We start from the raw sequence: 19,558 nt of genomic DNA on the forward strand, positions 1-19,558 counted from the left end.
GAACCCAGAAAGAATGTCCTATGCTGTGGGGAAAGCGTGTGCAAAGGCCCTGATGTGTGTCTGGGGAGAGAAAGAAGACCAGCGCACTGGTGTTGGTGTAACCAAGGAAGGGTGGGGGTGACACAAGGTGGAGGAAATGGAGCGGGGTCACTAGCTTGTTATTTCGGCAGTCATGCTGCTCTCAGAGCATCAGTTATCTGATTTATGAGGCTTATCACTTTGTCCCCGACCTCCACCCTGGTCGGGAGTGTTGTGGGTGTTAAGTGAGAATCTTTCCGGCAGAGACTTGGTTATGGCCAGCTATGTGCTACTGTAGGGGTTTTTTTTTGTTTTTATTGTTATTACAAGTGCTTAGTGACTATGGGTGGGACCAGGGATCCTGGACCTCTTTCTCTGCATGTGGCTGCAGTTAGCGGAGCACCAAGTGTGTGTACAAGGCCAGGGGTGCCCCATCTGTGGCCCTCGCTCTGGCTCCCCTGAACCACAGCCCCCCCGCCAGCTCCTTTCAAGCCTAGGATCTTTTGATCCACAGCGACCGCCTTCTCTGGCCCAGCAGGCCCTGGAATCCTTTCCGGGCGAAGGTTCCACCGAGAACAGCAACTCCTTTCTTTGCTTTCTTTTCCTTTTCCTCTGGGCGCCAAAAATAGTGCTTGAATAGGACACAGCTCTGGGCCGCCAGTGAGACAATAGCCGCCTCCTGGCTCTGGTCCATCAGTGGGGGAGGGGACGATGGGGATGCAGGGGCACACCATCCCAGGGACCCCAGCCCCTGCTGCCTTTCCCATGGCCTCGGCCAGAAACCATCCCAGAGCCCCTTGGAGTGTGATTGCCAAGGGGATCCTTGCTCATTCTGGGGAAGGGCTCTGAAACCCTGGGCTTCTCAGCCATCTGAGCAGCCCCATCCTGGCTCTTGATCAGCTGCTGGTCTGGAGCCGAAGGCCCCAGTGGGGGCGCCCACGGCCCTGGTCCTCTTCTGGGCTCTGTACGGCACACAGAGGCCATCCCATGGCATTGATGTCCTCTTCCTGTTGACTCAATGGCTACGAAAGACTTTTCAGAGGTCAAAGAGATGTGTCCTCTCGAAATGAAGTGAGCCCCCTGTCAATGGACGTAATCAAATAAAGTCTGGATGTACATTGGATGGGGGTGGGATTAGTCAAGCATCAGATGGACATTGGGTCTTGATGTCTTCATGCCTCAGAGGAGATCATGGTTTGAATTCCATACACCTCACTTACCAGTTAGGTGGCCTTGAACAGGTCACATCATGTACCGGAGCCTCTGTCATTCCATCTGTAAGATGGGTTCAACAGGGCTAACCTTTAGAGTGGTGGAAATGGTTTCCAAAATGCCCAGTGGAGTGCCTGGCACACATGCAGGCTTTCAGAAGCTTTGCCTCTGTTCTCCTCCCTCCCCAGACTGGTACTTACTCTAGGGTACAGAAAGGACCCACTCTTGGCCCCTAGGGAGCTCTGGAGGAAAGCCAGGGGGAAGCTCTGACCCCGGGGCTAATTCAGGAGAAAGATTCCTGCTGGGCTGTGGCTATCTGGGAAGGCTTCCTGGAGGAGGCACTCCTCTAAGACATTTCCAGGGAAGTATTGGGCACATGCTGTGTTCTTTTAATCCAGTGGTGGGGATTAGATGGGTATCCAGGGGTATCAAGCCCTAGGCCACAGGCTGGCAGCCTCATGGGCAAATGTAGCTGATAGCAGACATTTTTGTCACAAGGGTAGACCTCACTAGTGTTCTAAAAAGATTTGGATTAAAGTAAATCTTGACAAACTTAGGCAGGTGTTCCCCATAACTTAGTGTACTAAACTCTGCCCTTTCTCCTGCCAGCTCCATGCCTGGCCAGCATCTGAGTAAGGGGACATGGGCATAGGACAAGTTAGGGGAAATGCGCTGTGCTGGGTTGGAGCTGGGTGGTGACGTAGTAGTCACTGCAGCTGCCAACGGTTGCCAGGGCAACGGTTGCCAGGGGTTGCTGTCACCTGCGCCCCTTTTCCCGGGCTGGCGGCTGGGGCTTGCCGCCCATCTTCCCAGGCTGCCGCTTTGTTTGAGGCTCTGGTGAGGGGGCAGGAGCCGGGGCTGGGGTAGTTCAGCTTCAAAGTGCCCCTCTGGCCTCTTGGACTAGGGAGAAGCTGACCCACCGCCCCAGCAGGCTGTAGCCTGCAAACAAGGCGAGCCCTTAGCCCACTTATTCACGCGCTTTATGTATTGATAATCTGTTTGACGGCACGAAGGAGGAATCCAGGTATGATTCTTGCCCTCTCTCTCCATCCCTCTGACTCCCACTCCCCAAACCCCACCCCCACTTCTCACCCCCTCTCCCCTTTTCCTTGTCCACCTTCCCCTCCTTCCCTCTCCCCCTGTATCACCTTCTACTCCCTCTGCCTCTCCCTTCCATTTCCCCAACCGACCTTCCTCCCTAAACTGAAAGCTTAGCTGATAGGTAGGGTGGGGTTGGGGCTGGCTGGCTGACACTAGGAGCTCAGATGCAACTCCGAAGGGAACTGGTCAGTGAATCAGACAGCAGCCCAAAGTGACGAGGAAGTGGATGGGGGTAAGGGCCTCACACCCCACACTCCTTCCCTCAGCCACACTTCAGCAAAAATTCAATTTCAGTTTATGGGCTGTACCCCCGTTATCAAATACAAGCCTCTGGCAGTGCTGGGAGTGGGTGTCCAGAGCCTGCAGAAGACAGAGAGCAAGAGTGTTGCTGGGAGGGGGTCCTGAGAGCCCCCAGGACCAGGGTTTCTTCAGAGGAAGGAAATCAACTAATCCAAGGAAACACATTTCTGGAAGCATCTTTTACTGGGAATTTTAAAGAGAAGCCCTTTCTAACAGGTAATGTCAAGCAGAAATGGACTGCAAAGTCGAGAGCCTGTGTTCTGGAGCCAGGCCCCCAGGCTGTACCTCAAGCCGCGTGATCTCCAGCAGCCAACCTGATCTTCTAGGGCCTCTGTTTCCTTATTTGTTAAATGGGCAGAATGGTATTTGTCTCGGAAGATTTGGGGGAGGATTAAATGTGTTCCCTTGGGTAGAGAGCTTAGAATCAAGTCTTGCATCTTCAGAGAGCTTCATTTAATGCTAGCTGTGTGGCTGGAGGTGGTGAGCACCCTGCCCGTGGGGGTATGCAAGCAGTAGTGGAGGACCAGGTGAGGCGGTGCTGGGCCCTCAGTGAGCTGGGATGGGACCCTAGTCTGTGCCTCCACCGACCTTCCCCGGAGGGAGCTGGAACCTCAGGCTCACCCTGGCCCCCAGCCCCTGTGGGGGAGGATGCCTGGCTGTGTGTCCGGTCTGCCCCTCAGCCAGGGATCTGGGACCCGGAGGAGGAGAAAAGAAAGGGAGGGCTGGTGGCTGACCTTGGGAATGCTACGGGGTCCTATGCTCCAAAGGCGGGCGTTCTGCCAAGGTCCTGGGGAACTGAAACGCAGCCCCCCAAAAATGAACAGGGAGGTAACTGGGCTGACCTTGTATGCCTGGCCTTGACCAGTTTGGGAACACAGATGCAGAAGGGAAACTGCAGCCAGATGGCTGAGGTCCGTCTGTGGTTTGAGAGGGAAGACAGGCTGGCCAGGAGGATGAGATGGCCAGCACCTTTTTCCTCCCCACTCGCTGTCAGCCAGGAGGTAAGCCCTTCCCTTCCCTAGAAGCAACCTGGGGCTCTGGGCTATGGAGAAGACAGACAGGGGGACAGGGATCTTGTCACCTCCTCAGTAGAGGAGGAAGCTGAGGCCCAAAGAGGGGACTGGCTGCTACAAAGGTACTAGGACCAGTCAGGTGTGGGGCTACTTTAGGACCCTATGGGCTTCCCTGATGTCTCAGGTGGTAAAGAATCTGCCTGCAATGCAGGATACCCAGGTTCAATCCCTGGGTTAGGAAGATCCCCTGGAGAAGGGAATGGCAACCCACTCCAGTATTCTTGCCTAGGAAATCCTGTGGACAGAGGAGCCAGGCGGGCTACAGTCCATGGTGTCCCAAAGAGTGGGTTACGACTGAGCGATTAACACACATGTGTCTAACTCCTGCCACCCCTGCTCTGGGAGTGTGCATTCCCTGGGCAGGTGCTGACTGGTGAGGGCCCTGAGGCCCAGCTTCAGCTGCTCTTTGTGGGGAGGGCTGTGGGGAGCCCTGGCTGTGGGCTGCAGGCTGCCCCAGGGCCATGGAGCTGGGCAGGGCTGGCGCCACTGTCCCAGGACTGCTCATGACAGGTCTGCTGTCTGAACACCACCCCTAAACTGGGCCAGACCCAGACTTTCCTAATCCCTCCCCTTCCCTGGGGTTCAAGATCTTTTCCATTCACACTCAGATTCTAAAAAGGCTATGATTCTCAGCTTCTAAAAGCTCTTGCCTCCCCATCACTTTATCTTTCTTTCTCTCTCTCTCCTCCTCCCTCATTCCCTTTCAGTCCTAGCATTCTAAATGTCTCTGCTGCTTGAGATGACTGCGGTTGACTTTAATGGCACAGCCAATCCAGAAACACGGCTGGTACTGTCCCTTTCCCCCAAGAGCTGGTGCTGCCGGCCAAAGGGAGGTGGGATGGGGCTGTCTTTACCCTAGGTTCCCCCAGGACCTCTGGCCTGGAAGTGTCAAAGATGGTGATGAGTTGCCCTGGGGAACATCACAGCCTGAATGGCTCCTGTAGCCCATCTCCCGCTAGTTAATGGCCTTTGGGACAGCTCAGAGGGGAGGGGAGGGGAGGCGGCTGGAGGCTGGGAGGGGGAATGCTGACGGTTTTCTTATCTGCGAGTTGTCAACATTTCTGAGACCTCCTTTTTTTCACATTGGTAACAGGTATTCTGTGAAAAAAAAAAAAAAGCATGCACCATCATATTGGGCTGGGAAACTAAGCCCAACCAAGCTCTGTGGACTTTCTTTCTGCAGAACTTATCAGAGCCTTTGATATGTTAATTCATACGACCAAGTAGGACCAGCAGTATTTCTCTAGCTTGGGAACTAGTGCTTTTTAGGGAGGAATTTCCCTGTCGCTCATACAGTAAAGAATCGCTTGCAGTTCAGGAGACCTGGGTTTGATCCCTGGGTCAGGAAGATCCTCTGGAGAAAGGAATGGCAACCCAATCCAGTGTTCTTGCCTGAAAAATCCCTCGGACAGAGGAGCCTGGTGGGCTACAGTCCATGGGCTTGCAAAGAGTCAGACATGACTAAGTGACTAAGTACACAGCTTCTTAGGAAGTGCTTGGCAAAGTTACCTCATGGTAAAGTCAGGGAGATAGTTCCAGAGAAGGGAAGGAAGGGGCTCTGGTGACCGTAATGGCTGAAATCATGGGCTTTGAGGTTTGGTAGACTAAAGTCTGGATCCTGGCTTGGCTACTTACTTGCCTGGGCATCACTTAGCCTCTTTGGATTTCCATTTCCTTTTTACATGGGGGCAATAATAGCATTTGCTTTATAGAGTTAAGGTGATGATTGAACGATCATTTGTGAAAAGTGCCTTGCACAGTTTTGGGCACCAAGTGCGTGCTCGCTGAATGGGAACTGTCACCCCCCACTCCCCTTCTTGGATTCCAGCTCCTGTTTGCTGTGCTGGCTAGACCTCTGTTTATTCCCACCGTCTGCCGTTCTGCCAGGCACTACGAGGCTGGAGTGCAGGGCAGTCGGGGGAGGATGTGGAGGCCGAAGGCCAGTGTATGGTCCGGGATCCTGCTGGGGTCTGGTGGGGGTACCTCCTTTGTTTGTTGGGTACACAGTGTTTCTAAGTTAGACCTTTACAGATACGTCACAAGGCTGGCATCCAGTGGGGAGGACCGGTGTGTGCAGAGGTTTGGAGGAGGGCACACTCAAGCCCAGGCTCATCTCTGGTGATGGTGTGTTGGCCTTTCTGAGGCCTCTTAAACACTCTGGTTGCAGATAAAGCAGGTGGCAGGGTGGGCGGCTCTGGACAACTGGCTCTCGGGGGAACCCGCGTCCTTCACCTGGGCAGGTGCCCCTCTCCTCCCCTTCATCGCTCTCCCCACAGGGCCGGGCCCGTCTGAGCACGCGGAGGGAGCCGTGGCCCGGGGACCTGCTGGACGGAAGCCATGGGGCGGCGGGGCCCGCGCTGGGGGGGCAGCGCTCCGGAATGTGGGACTCATCCTGGGCAGTGAGCCGGCAAGGCCTTGGCACCCGCCGGCCTCTGGGAGGCAGGCAGCTAGCTTAATTTTTATTCTCTTTAATTGTAGAAAAATTCCTGGAACCTGAAGTCACTCTGTTTTCCCCGGCCAGGCCAGAACACCCTTCCTGGGGGGAGTTCTGTGTGGTCACCTCGCTTGGGCCTCGGTCACCCGGCCTGTGACTGATGGGGGTTGGGGGGAGAGACGGGCTCCATGTATGCAAGCGGTGCCCCCTGGAGCCCTGGGCTCTGCTGAGGGGCTGGGGGCCCGGCTGAGAGTGAGGTGTGGTCGGGGGTCCCACTGGGGTCTGGTGGGAGCACTGCCTTTGTTTGTTGGGTACATGGAGTTTCTAGGTTAGACTGCTTTTATGAGAGTTTGGAAATGGCTGGTGGAGGGTCCTCTCAGCTCCCCACCCCACCCCCGTGGGGGAAACACCTGCTGCAGAGCCTCCGCTCTGTTCTAACGTCCCTCCTCACTCCCCTACACGCCCGCACACATGAGCGCACACACACGTGCATGCACACCTCATGTGCGTGTGTTCTACCCTCAAGGACTTCACACTCACCCACCCCTCTCTTGGCCAAATCCTTCTCCCCTAAGGCCCTCTGTCCAGGGCTGGGAGCGGGGAGCCAGCATCTCCATGTTGTCCCCCCTCCGTTGCGCCCACCGCCCCCCACACTGACCAGCAGCTGAAGATGAGGCTGGAGCTGGGAAGCTGGGCTGGGTCCTCCCGCTGCTGGCCCTCCCCACAGGAGGGCAAGACCAGGCTCATACCTGGAGACCCGCTGGGGCAGGGGCTCCCCGCCCCACGCCCCCCTGCCCCCAGCTGTGCTTGGGGAGTCCCCTTCCAGGTTCCAGGCACCCTGCTAAATGCCAGGTGAGCCACCCAGGACTGTGATTCATCTTCACCACCACTGAGGTGGAGACGAGACACCGCGGGGGAGGCAGGCTGCCCTGGCTCCCGTCCAGAGCTAACCATTTACCACCTGAGTGATCTGGGGCCGGGCCCCACCCGCCTCTGACTCCATAAGACAGGGCTCCTGGTGTCATCCCAGCCTTGTAAGCCAGTGGTCCTATGCCCGCGGAGTGTTGGTCAACGGGATGCCTGGTCAAGCTGGACTCCCGAGCCCCGCACCAGACCTGGAGTATCTGCCCCTCACATGTTGTTATTGTTTAGTCACTCAGCCCAACTCTTTTGCAACCCTGTGGACTGTGGCCCATCAGGCTCCTCTGTCCATGGGATTTCCCAGGGAAGAATACTGGAGTGGGCTGCCATTTCCTTCTCCAGGGAATCTTCCCAACTCAGGGATCCAACCCGAGGCTCCTGTCACATCTTCTGCATGGCAGGTGGATTCTTTACGGCTAAGCCCCTCACGCATATTCTATCACAAAACGTTTATGTATCCCTGACAGTACCCTGTATGTATGTGTGCAAGTGTTTTCATCCTAATGTTACTACTCTCCTGGCAAAAAAAAAAAAAGGAAAAAAAATTGGAAAAAAAAAAAACCCATCAGACTCATAGCTACTGGGTAAAAATTCCCCCCTACTTCTGATTTGCTGAATGAAGAAAAAAATCTTTTGTGCTATTTTCAGAGATACTGAATGTCAGTGTGGAGGGATCTGTGATAATGCATTTCAGTGAACTTCTTGGGGTGGTTCTGACCCATCGTGGATTTTGGCACCTCTGATGTGAACTTGTGGCAAAGGTGGGCATATAGGGTTGAGTGTAGGCTGTGGACTGCCCCCTTCCCCACCACACCAGGAACACAGAAGTTAATTCTGATGGCAGTTAGGGAAAGCTTCAGGGGGAGGGCGTATCTTCACTGAGTTTCGAAAGCTGAGTTGGGTCATGGAAAGAGGGAGGCATTCCAGGCAAAGAGGCTGGTCAGGGGATGGATAAGTCTGCCGTCCACGGTGTATGTTACTGGCAGGAGAAGGCCAGGGGGCCTAGGTCATCTTCCTGGGGAGGCGCCTGCCCGGGAAGGGTTAACCCCAGAGCCACTCAGGTCCTGTCCACTCAACTTCCACCTCCGTCCTCCGAGGAAATGGGTTTTCCAGGGGCCTGGACTGGGCCAGCGGTGACTCGTGGCCCTATATGGATGGCAGAGGAAGTGAGTCAGGCCTCAGGGGAGAAAGTGAGCCACTGGTCCCCTGCCCGTTACCCTCTCCCCCACCATGAGGATGGGCAGGGCTGAGCCCACACTGGAACTGGGGTTATCTCCTCCTGGGCCCAGCCATCCTGGGGGATGGGCAGCCGGGAGTCTTAGCTTAGATGAGACCTGCCCCTCCCCACCCCCGGCTCTGCCTGGATCCTTGGGGACTCTGTGATGGTGGCCCCCATTGTGTCAAACTGGGCCGGATTGTTTTGTTCTCTACATGTGTTTACGGAAGGCCTGAGGTCAAGGGCAGCTGCTCTAGAAGGAACGGGGTGGGGGGTGTAGGGGCCTCTCTTGGGGGCTCGGCCCCCTAAATTCTCTCTCTCGGGCTGGAGTTGCCTGCACAGCTTGTGGTCTTGGCTCTCACCCACCCACCATTTCTCTCTCCTTTTGTTTGGGGGTCTCCCCAAACCAGAGGAGCAAGCATCTCTAGAAACTATTGGCTCCAGCTCTCCAAGGAGTTCTCTAGAATAACACTGAGGTCCGTGTCTTAGCTCCACCAGTAGGGCATCTTAGGACAGATAGCCCTGCCCTAGTCTCTGTTTTCTGATCTGTAAAATGGCAAAGCAGCAGGACCCGCCTCACAGGATGGCTCTGAGGATTTCATGAGAGCGTAGATGGTGCCCCTGTCCAGCCCTCCTGTCTCTCAGAGGCTTCTGGGGACAGGCTCAGGTCCGTGCTGTGAGGTGGGAAGTTTTCTGGGTGGGGTTTCAGGCTTCCCAGAAAGGAAATTTCATGCTCGAAGAATTTCCGGTCAAGGCGCTTTGGAAGTTGAGCTGGCTGTGGGGGCCACGAGGGGGTGACGTGGAGGGTGGGAGGGAAGGTGTAGGAGTCGGGACCTGTGATGGGCCCAGGGGGTTGGGTGAGGGGCAGGCGTGAGCTGGCCAGGAAGGATGTAGAGGTATTTGGCCGACAGCGATGGCACCTGCCGTGTGCATGCTCCTGCTCTAAATCCTCTATGGATATCAATTCATTTAATTCTCACAATGACCCTTGCGATAGTCTTGATTTTTATTCCTATTTACAGATGACAAAAGTGGGGCCCAGAGAAGGTGAGTAACTAGTCCAGAGACACACAGCCATTGAGTAAAGGAACTGAGATTTAAACCCAGACAGTCTGGCTCCAGAGTCAACTCTACTAAGGATGGGTTAAAGGAAACCAGGAAGCCCCTCCCCCTCAAATTCCAAGAAAGTCTATGAGGCTAGAGTTGTTCACCTTGGAGTGGCTATTCAAGCAGCCAGGGTAGAGTGGGGATGACCTAGGAATGTCAGAGCATGCCATTGATCCCTATCTGTTGGAATCATGGCATTTCACAAGTGCAGCCTCACTTGTATCCATCTGGTGATGGGAAGCTCATTCCCTCTTTCTGCTTTTTCGTTCTCAAAGAGATCAGTCCAGGAAGATAAATGAAAATAGGTGACTCTGCCCTGTCCTGGGCACCATTTACTGATAGTGGTAACTCAGTTTGAAAGTCAGTGGGCCGGAGAGATACTTGGATTCTGGTCAGCTCCATCCTTGCTTGCTGTGTGAGGTCAGGGAATCACTGGCCTTCTCTGGGCCTTGAATGCAAATGCCATGATGAAGAACTGGGGCCATATTTGCAAAGTGATCTGTGAACTCTGAGTTCACAAGTATAAAGCAGAAGTCAAAATAGGGGTTGGGGAGTTGCCTGGAGGAGATGTCATTTGTACTGAGGATCAGGTATAGACAGTGACAGGGACTGGCAGAAAGGAAAAGGAAAGAGAAGGGGTCCAGGAGACATACTTCTGTCTTCAGATGCTGGGTTTCCTTCCGCTGTTCTAGGGTGACAGTTTCAAAAGGAGCCAAAACGGGAGACACTGCTTTAGAAAGATCCTCAGCGTTCTCCTTACTTCAAGTAATAAATCCTTCATTCCCCCTAAAAATAAAAACGAAAACACCAAAACCCAAAATGAACCAAAATGCTCAGAGAGGATGCAAAATGAAACCTTAAAGATCACAATTTAGGAAATAGCAGCCATTCCCCCAAAGACTTTCACTTCCTTCTTCTCTGGGGTCTTGTGATGTCACCAGGGCAGGGTGATGAACCCAGTTGACCAACGATTAGACCGACCAGACCCAAGAAATTAGGGTCCCGTTATATATGTTGGGATACTGGAGACTGGCTTGAGGGGGCCAGGTTTGTTCAGTGAATTCCTGCCTGGGCCACCCCTTCATTTAATGCTGCCCTCAAATAGTCCATCCAAAAGTCACTTCCTTCTGGAAGCCCTCCTGGGTTCCCCCAAATTAAACTCCTCACATGCCCCATGGATGCCAGGCTTCCTTTTGTCTGGCTTGTGGCAAATGACTGCATCTGTCACCACAGACATATGCAGCTCCCCACAGGATGAGGGTGTCTGTTCGTGATTCCCAGCACCCAGCTCAGTCACTGGGCCAGATGGCCGTGGGGTGGGCCAAGCCACCCGGCATCTCTCTGTAAGTACCAGGCACGCAGGTTCCCTGCCAGGCACTACAGTGCTGATCAGGCAGGGAAAGCCCTTGGCCTCTGGAACAATTAAATGGGCAAGTCATTTAATTCCTTGGATTTCAGGTTCCCTATCTGTGAAATGGGTCAAATGGTAGGGCCTATTTCACAGGGTTGGAATGAAGATTAGCATAGGTGTAGGGGTGAGGAAGCTGGGTCAGCACAGGCTGGCAGATAGTGGGTACTCAGCTAACAGAGGCTGGAGGAGTGACCCATTCTACTCCAGGAGAGGGCTGAGGGGAGCTGGATCCTCCCCAGCTTGGACCATACTGTTTGTCTCTGCCAGACTGGGACGTCCCTCTGCCTTTCCAGTTGCCTTGGGAACTGGCTCCCCCTGATGGCCATACCAGGAAGTGCCTTTCTCCTCCATCCCCTGTAGAGGGCGCTGTGACCGCACTGATCCTTCACTCCAATTCCCCCTGCGGCCTGGCTGCCCAGTAACCTCTGTGAACACCAGGGCCTGTGCACAGCGATGGATCAGGAGCTCCGTGTGGAGGAGGGATGCATCGTCCTGTACCTCCCAGAGCTGGCTAACAGGAGACCCTGGCTGGAGGCGGGAACCAAAGGAGTCCAGGACTGACTGTAGAGGGCGTTGAGGATGTCTTCCATAAGGAGATGTCCTCTGAGCTGGGTCTTAGGGGTGATCATGGTGAGATTCCTGGAGGAGAACCCTGAGAGCACCCTTTTTCTTGTGTCTTCTGAAGGCCTGGAGGGGGCAGGGTGGGGTGGTTCCTGGTGATGCTATGGAGCTTCCCCCCCACAAATTCTACCCTGATTACCCCATCACTGCTGGGTTCGGAAGAGAGGTACTATTATTAGTCCTGTTTTCCCTGACTTACACAGGGTTATGCAGCAAGCGAGAGTTGGAGCTGGGACTTGAATTCAGTCACTGCCTTTTTTTTTTTAATTAAAAAAATTTTATTTTAAAATTTATTTTATTGAAGAGTAGTTGATTTACAACATTGTGTTAATTACTGCTTATAGCAAAGTGATTCAGTTATATAATACATATATATTCTTTTTTCATGTTCTTTTCCATTATGGTTGATCACAGGATATTGAATATAGTTCCCCATGCTATACACTAGGACCTTGTTTTTTATCAATTCTGTATGCAATAGTTTGTATCTTCTAACCCCAAACTCCCAATCTATCCCTCCCCCACCCACCTACCTCTTGGCCATCACAAGTCTGTTCTCTATGTCTGTGAGTCTGTTTCTGTCTTGTAGATGTGTTCATTGGTGTCATATTTTAGCTTTCACATGTAACTGATATCATACTATATTTGACTTTCTGTGACTTGCTTCACGTAGTGTGATCATCTTTAGGTCCATTCATGTCGCTGCAAGTAGCATTATTTCATCCTTTTTTATGGCCAAGTAGGATTTCATTGCATGTATGTACACACCTTTATTCATTCTTCTGTTGATGGACTTGTTGGTTGTTTCCATGTTTTGGCTATTGTGAATGGTGCTGCTATGAACCTACGGGTGCGCGTATCTTTTTGAATTATAGTTTTGTCCAGGTATATGCCCAGGAATGGGATTACTGGATAATATGACAACTCTATTTTTAATTTTCTGAGGAACTTCCATGCTGTTCTTCATAGTGGCTGCACCATTTTACATTGCCCCCAACAGTGTAGGAGGGTTCCCTTTTCTTCATCCCTTCTCCAGCATTTGCTATTTGTAGGCTTCTTAATGATGGCCATTCTGACCAGTGAGAGATGATACCTCATTGTAGTTTTGATTTCCATTTCTCTAGTAATTAGTGATGCAGAACATCTTTTCACATGCCTATTGGTCATCTGCGTGTCTTCTTTCGGCCACTGCCTCCTGATTCTCCACTCCTGGCAGCTCTGGGGGAGGTCCACAGACTGTTGCCAACGTGCCTCCCTGCCTCGCATCCTATGTCCATACTACCCTGGTTTGTCCCTCTGTGGGACTGGTAGTCAGCCTGGGGGTCAGGACCTCAGCTAACACTGCTGGCTTCTTTCAGGCGGTGATGTCTCGGGTGCCTTGGCGGAGGAAGATGACTGCCCAAGTGCTGCTGCAGATGCCGCTGTTCCTGCTGGGTCTCCTCCTGCTTCCAGGTAGGTTTTCCTGGAGGTGCCCTGGGACTTCTGTTAAAATGCCATCCTTGTGTTAAGGACCAGCACATCCACTAACCGCTTTGGGCAGGCACAGGCCTGCAAATACAGCTTAGCAAGTAGGCGGTACCTTGGAGAAAAGATTAAGGCTCCTCTTCTTTCTGTCAAATGCAGCCCCCCAGTACACAGCTTGGGGTGCATTTTGGCCCCACTCATCTCTGCAGCCAGAGCACCCTTGTGCAGTGCACAGCCTGCACCACTGTCTGCAGCAGGCATGGCCTTGTGAAGTATTTTATTGCTATTTAAAATATTATTTTGCCTTTGAAATTTTTTTTTCTTTCTTTCTTTCTTTTTTTTCTTCTGATTTTGAGTTTGTTCTTTTCCTATTTTGAAGCCAACCATCTTGGAGCAGGGTAGATTCACATTTTTGGAGACCCTTTGAAGTATAGGTCCTTGGAATGTGTGTGGGTCCCAGGCACTGGGCTCCTGTGTTCTGGCCCCAGGGCCTGCCTCCAGCCCAGAGTCCCATCTTCAGTCTCTGCCCCCTCAGGTGCCCGTGGCGGGGGCCCCCGGGAAGACTTCCGCTTCTGCGGCCAGCGGAACCAGACGCATAACAGCAGCCTCCATTATAAGCAGGCATCCCAGCTCCACATCTCCATCAGGAACTCTGAGGAGGCCCTCATCATCCATGCCCCCTTCCCTGGAGTCCACCCGGCTTCTTGGCCATTCCCTCAGCCCAGGGGCCTCTACCACTTCTGCCTCTACTGGAACCGCCACGCGGGGAAATTGCATCTTCGCTACGGCAAGAATGACTTCGTGCTGAGTAACCAAGCCCCTGACCTCCTGTGCTTCCGGCATCAGGAGGAGACCCTGGCCCCGGGGCCCCCGCTGTTTGCCACCTCTGTCAGCTCCTGGTGGAGCCCCCAGAACACGAGTCTGCCCAGTGCGGCTAGCTTCATCTTCTCCTTCCACAGTAAGGCGACTTCCAGGCGGAAGGAAGGGCTTGGCCCAAGGCCTGGAAATGGGGAAGGCAAAATGCACTGGGGCTGGGAAGGGGGGCTTAAGGCAGTCTGGGCTGCATGTCAGGTCTTGGAGTTGGGGGGCTCTGTTCACAGGCAGTGGGGACTCAGGGAAGGTGTCTGAGGAGCGGAAGGAGTGTCAGGCAAGGTGTGTTTGTGGGAAGACAGGGATGAGGGAGGAGGGTGAAGTCCTGTCCCGCGGCTGCAGCGTAGGTCCAGGTAAAGCAAGACGAGAGATGAACAGGGTGGGAGCAGAGAGAATGGAGAGATGGGACTAGAGGTCTGGAGCCGGAGGAAAAATTCTGCTTAATCAGCCTCATCTAGACTGCTTATCCCCATTTCACAGAGGAGAAACTGAGGCTCAGAGAGGCCCAAAGTTGCAAGAGTAACGAGTAAGAGAGGGAGCCAGATTTGAACCCAGGAGCTGATTGGCATGGGGCCGCAGGACAGGAAGAGAGGTCAAAGGTCAGGAAGCGGCAAGGCTGGAGGCCGACACTGAGGTCCGCAGACTGAGTCTTCTGGCTGAGATGTGACAGGTGTGGCCGGACCACTGCCTTCTATTCAGTGTGGGGTGGAGGCAGGGAGCAGGGGCTGGCCAGAAGGAGCTGGAGGCTTTACTTCTGGTCCAGGATTTCCCTGATTCTGGGTCCTTTCAGGCAGCTCCAGTTTGGGGCAAGGCTCCCAAGGGAGGGGGCACAGGGCTTTGAATATGTTAGCATCTCCAGGCCCATGGAAATGCTACGGGGTGGGGGGGGTTGGGGAGAGGGATGGAGGGGGCAGAGCTGGGGCAGGTGGGGGCGGGTAGATGGGGATCCCTGTCCCCAGGCCCGGATTCTGCCCCAACCTGGGAGGGTTTAGGGCAAAGTCAGGAACAGCTGTAAATTGGCCTCCTGAAGAGGAGATCTGATCTGGTCTTACTTGGTCTGTAGAGAATTTTTGGAAAACATGAGCCAGGGTTTTCAAATGACTGAAAAATCAGGCTTTCTGCCTTAAAAATTCAGATGTGACCACAGGGCCTGCCTTATTTGATGGCATAGGGTCTGCTCCCTCCCCCTATGTCCCTATTTCCATCTGCCTACTTCATCAGAGTTCCATCTAACCCCTGGAGATGCCTGAGTCTGCGGCCCTTGGGGGCAGGGTAGCCCGGGGAAGGCCCTGGAGCCACCACAGAAGCCCCCCACCCCCCAGCTCCTCCTGAAGGAGGCCTGGCTGGTCCTGAGGAACTGGCCCTCCCAGCCGCCTCTGTGTGGTCAGAAGGATGCCTGGGGTAGGGGTAGGGGTGGTCTAGCCCACCCTGCTGAGGCTGGAGTTGCTGCGGGCTCTGTATGACAGAGCCCCATCTGGCTGGCTACATCTCTGAGTGACCTGGGGAGTCTACCCCACTCCTTGGAGCCTCAGTTTCCTGTTCTGTAAAATGGGGACAGAAACTGTCAGAGTTACAGGGGGAGTAATTGAGAGTGTGATGAGTGTGGCCTGAGTTGAATGAGTGGAACCCCATTCAACAGCCTTTGGTGGGTCTGTCCGTCCCTCTCCCCAGATCCCCCTCACAAGGCCTCCCACAATGCCTCGGTGAACATATGTGAGCTGAAAAGGGACCTCCAGCGGCTCAGCCAGTTTCTGAAGCATCCCGGGAAGACCTCAAGGAGGCCCCCCTTCACCCCCATGGGCCAGTAAGTGTGGGTCCGCAGCATGTGAGGGGTGAGGAGGAGGCTCCCCCAGACCCAGGCCTGGCAGGGATTTGAAATGAGAGACCATGGAGACCTCCCCTTGGTCTCCATCTCGATTCAGTCCCACTGGCCAAGACCCCTCACCTGCCTGTATCAGAAAAAAGAAAAGTCTCTCTTATTAGCACCCAAGCCCTCCTCTCCACCAATAAGGGAAAAGGATTGACCCATTTTACAGCTCAGCAGACTGAGGCCCAGAGCGGGGTAGGGCTGCCCGGCGACGCAAAGTAGGTCGGTCCAGGCAGAACTGGGCCCAGAACCTGGTGGCTGAGTCTGAGGCCACTCCTTTCCTGTTTGCGCTGAGGCCCCGGTTTCCTCCGCATCACCCCCGCAGGTCATTCTGTCGGGCCCCACATTCTTTCCTGTGCATCAGCCTGAGTCGCCTCTCTGCTCACTCTGTCTTCCTGCTGGCTGGCATACCTGGATCCCCCCTTCATTCCCAGCAAGTCATCCCCTCCTCTCTCCCCCCTGCTTCCAGGCAGCTGCAGAGCCTGGAGTCGAAGCTGGCCTCTGTGAACTTCACAGGGGACGCCGTGTCCTTCGAGGAGGAGCGGGTCAATGCCACAGTGTGGAAGCTCCAGTCTGACTTGAATCCACGGGACCTGCACATCCACTCCCGGCGGGAGGTCAGGGGTCGGGATCGGTAGCCAGGGCAGGAAGCAGATGTGGAGGCTGCAAGCGCTCTCTCCCCCCACCCCTCACACGGCCCACCCCCACCCCCACCCCTGGCCTCTGGGAGCCAGATGTGTGCTGATGAGGAAGGCCTCAGGCCCAGAGAGTCAGGCCCAGACCTGGTAGCATTGAGGACCCTTCAGGTCACAGCAGTGGGGACAGAACAGGCAGGGACCTGGGCCCGGCACCAGGGGCTCCTGGGACACATCCCTGTGGACCGACAACCAGTGCCAAAAGGCCTGTGCCTTGATGGACCTGGTTGCGGGGAGGGGCGGCCACCCCCCCACCCTCCATATCCCCCAGCACACCAGGGGGCCATAGGCAGGGTCAGTGTCTGACACCCAGACACCAGAATACCACATGATCCTCCCAGGCCCTTATCCCCTGGGAGGGGGATAAGGCTCCCTAGCCAGCCCCGGTGCCAAGGAAAGGAGGAGTGAGCGGGGTTGTTGTGAGTCTGGCTTCGTGAAGGAGGTGGGCTTAGAGATGGCAGCATGCAGGAAGGCGTGTGCTGGGGGGACATGGCAGGGTCCTGGAAGCCCACTTCTGGCTGAGCCCCAGCGGGTCCTCTGGTCTGCAGGAGGAGCAGAGCGAGATCCTGGAGTACTCGGTGGTGCTGCCCAGCGTGCTCTTCCAGAAGAGCAAGGGCAGGAGGCAGGAAGCTGAGAAGAGACTCCTCTTGGTGGACTTCAGCAGCCAAGCTCTGTTCCAGGTAGGGGTGGTGGTCCTTGTGGCCTCCCTTGGGGAAAGTAGCTTCTGTCTGACAGAGAGAGGGAAGGTAGGCATGGAAGGTAGCCCTCTCCTCCAAGAGTCCTTGTAAAGTCAGAAATCAGATGGCAACGTGCATGAGCCTTAGAGCTGGGAAAGGCCTAAATGCTGTCATTCTTACTATGGTGTAAATGACTACCTACGCAAGAATTGTTTCCAGAGGGAGACTCAAAATCTGGGAGCAATGTACTGGGCAGAGACAAGAGTGTACTCTTCTTCTCAGTCCTGAGCCCCCTCCCTCCCCTCTCCTCCATACCCCATTTATCTAGGACAAGAATTCCAGCCAGGTCTTGGGAGAGAAGGTCTTGGGTATTGTTGTGCAGAACACCAAAGTAGCCAACCTCTCGAAGCCTGTGGTGCTCACCTTCCAGCACCAGCCACAGCCGGTGAGTGTGAGCCAAGCAACCCAGGGAAAAAGGGTCCCTGTTTGCCCATGTCCTCCTGTCCCTCCTCTTTTCTGAACTACTCGCCTTTAACAAACTGATGGACTGGCTGAGGGCATTGGCCAGTCAGGTCAAAATAGGGTGGGGCCCTGGCACTGGCTCCCTCGGCCTGGCTGGAAAAGAGTAGACTGTCACAGGGCCCACCCCTTCTTTCTTGTCCCTACAGAAGAATGTGACTCTGCAATGTGTATTCTGGGTTGAAGACCTGACATGTGAGTGTGGAGGGGACTCTGAGCTTGGCAGGTACCTGGAGGCAGGTAGTTGGGGTCCTAGAGGGTGGGGTAGATGGAGTTAATCAAAGAGGGCTTCCTGGAGGAAGGTGGCTTTGAAGAGGGAGTGATGGCAAGTTAGGGGCCTGATGAAGGAAGCAAAAGCTCAGAAGGGGGATGCAGTCATGCATTTGTGGGGTACCGGGGGCGACAGTGGGGGTGCTGAGCTTGATCTCAGAGCCTCATGCTGGCCTTTCCTCAGCGAGCAGTCCGGGGAGCTGGAGTGATGCGGGGTGTGAGACCATCAGGAAAGAGACACAGACATCCTGCCACTGCAACCACCTGACCTACTTTGCAGTTCTGATGGTACGTGACCTCCTCCTGCCCCACTTCTCACATATATGTTGTTCATTCCTCACGACAAGCCTCAAGATGACTCCTGCTGTTGTCCCGTTTTATCGGTAAGGAAACTGAGGCTCAGAGAGGTTAGGCAATTTACCCAAGGTCACACAGCTAGTAGTAAGTAAAAGGTCTTTGAAGTCCTTGCTCTGTATCCCCAAATTTGGGTGCCTGATACAAACACAGGTTCCTAGGATTCTGATTCTACAGGGCTGGGGTGGGGGCAGGACTGTGTTTCTATTAGAACCTTCCAGGGGATGCTGAGGCCCAGTGCAGAGGCCCTTGCGGTGGACTTCGGTGCTCACCCCCCGCCAAGATCTCTTTGTGTCCTACATTCATTCTCCCAGAATTTTAGGACCCAGCATCCGAGGGAGCAGAGTGGTCCTCTGGTGCTCTCTGGGTGTTGGGCGCTCACTCACTCCCAGGAGACTTATTTCTGGGTTGAGTGTTCTAGAAACATATTTAGTGTCAGGACAGAAAAGGGGTTCTCTGGTGGAGTCCGCTGGACCTTGGTGGGGACAGGGATCCATATAAGAATGTGGTGAAAAATGTACTCATGGGACCACACTTTGCTCCGCTGGGGGGCAAGAGTGGCTCATAGATGCCCAAGGTCCTCCAGGGACCATGGGTTAGCCCTCCCTCTGGGCAAACCCTCAGCACGGAGGCCAACCCTGACCTGCCCTGTGGCCCCAGGTCGCCTCCGTGGAGGTGGACGCCGTCCACAAGCACTATCTGACCCTCCTCTCCTACGTGGGCTGCGTCATCTCCGCCCTGGCCTGTGTCCTCACCATGGCCGCCTACCTCTGCTCCAGGTAGGGCCTGGGGCTGGGAGGGAAAGGGGAAGGGACAGCCTCCATGCCCGGCCCCTGAGCTAGGACCCCACAGTCAGGGAGACCCACCCTGGAGACTGGCCTGACTGACCCTGACATGTGTGTGTGTGTGGTTTGTGGGAGCCCTGGGAGGTTCGGTCCGCTGACCTTTCTCTTTGGATCTGTGATGTTTGGATAACATCACACTGACAGTTTATATTAGCTGCCAATATTTAAAATTGGGCGAGTTGACATAAGAATCTAGATTCCTGTCTTTGAAGAACCAGATATGATTCCACTGGGGGCATATAGTAATATGATGATGCTGGTGATGATAATGGTGAACAATTACATCAAGCTTCCCACATGCCACACCCTGTTCTTTTTTTTTGAGCATATAGAATACATTCCTTTATTTTAAATATCCCATTGTTTCCCTCTATTTTAAATGCATTTCAATACTTTATTTGCTTAAAGGCTACTCAAAGATTTGCAATTTTTTTTTAGTGCAATTTTTTCTTTTTTTAAAAAAATTTATTTTAATTGGAGGCTAATTACTTTACAATATTGTAGTGGTTTTTGCCATACATTGACATGAATCAGCCATGGGCACACCCTGTTCTAAGTGCTTTATAGACATGAACTGGGTTCA

General features: G+C 54.1%; 1 protein-coding gene across 6 annotated transcripts in view; it reads left to right on the forward strand.

Moving 5' to 3' along the window:
• ADGRG1 (adhesion G protein-coupled receptor G1) overlaps nt 1-19,558 on the forward strand; it is a 44,748-nt gene that overhangs the window by 17,956 nt on the left and 7,234 nt on the right. For 3 of the 6 annotated variants that reach the window (XM_043898578.1, XM_043898577.1, XM_043898581.1), the window contains exons 2-10: nt 12,773-12,866; nt 13,414-13,836; nt 15,420-15,552; nt 16,085-16,232; nt 16,859-16,990; nt 17,316-17,432; nt 17,656-17,701; nt 17,961-18,064; nt 18,791-18,909. In XM_043898578.1, coding sequence (XP_043754513.1) covers nt 12,779-12,866; nt 13,414-13,836; nt 15,420-15,552; nt 16,085-16,232; nt 16,859-16,990; nt 17,316-17,432; nt 17,656-17,701; nt 17,961-18,064; nt 18,791-18,909 — 1,310 coding nt within the window. In that variant the 5' untranslated portion in view covers nt 12,773-12,778. Of the gene's footprint in view, nt 1-2,057; nt 2,255-2,625; nt 2,848-3,489; nt 3,633-12,772; nt 12,867-13,413; nt 13,837-15,419; nt 15,553-16,084; nt 16,233-16,858; nt 16,991-17,315; nt 17,433-17,655; nt 17,702-17,960; nt 18,065-18,790; nt 18,910-19,558 lie in introns of those variants that run through there. The other 3 variants (XM_043898579.1, XM_043898580.1, XM_043898576.1) reach the window with 3 other exon arrangements.

The sequence above is a fragment of the Cervus elaphus genome, chromosome 4 (genome assembly GCF_910594005.1).
Source record: "Cervus elaphus chromosome 4, mCerEla1.1, whole genome shotgun sequence".
In the NCBI taxonomy this organism is placed as follows: domain Eukaryota; kingdom Metazoa; phylum Chordata; class Mammalia; order Artiodactyla; family Cervidae; genus Cervus; species Cervus elaphus.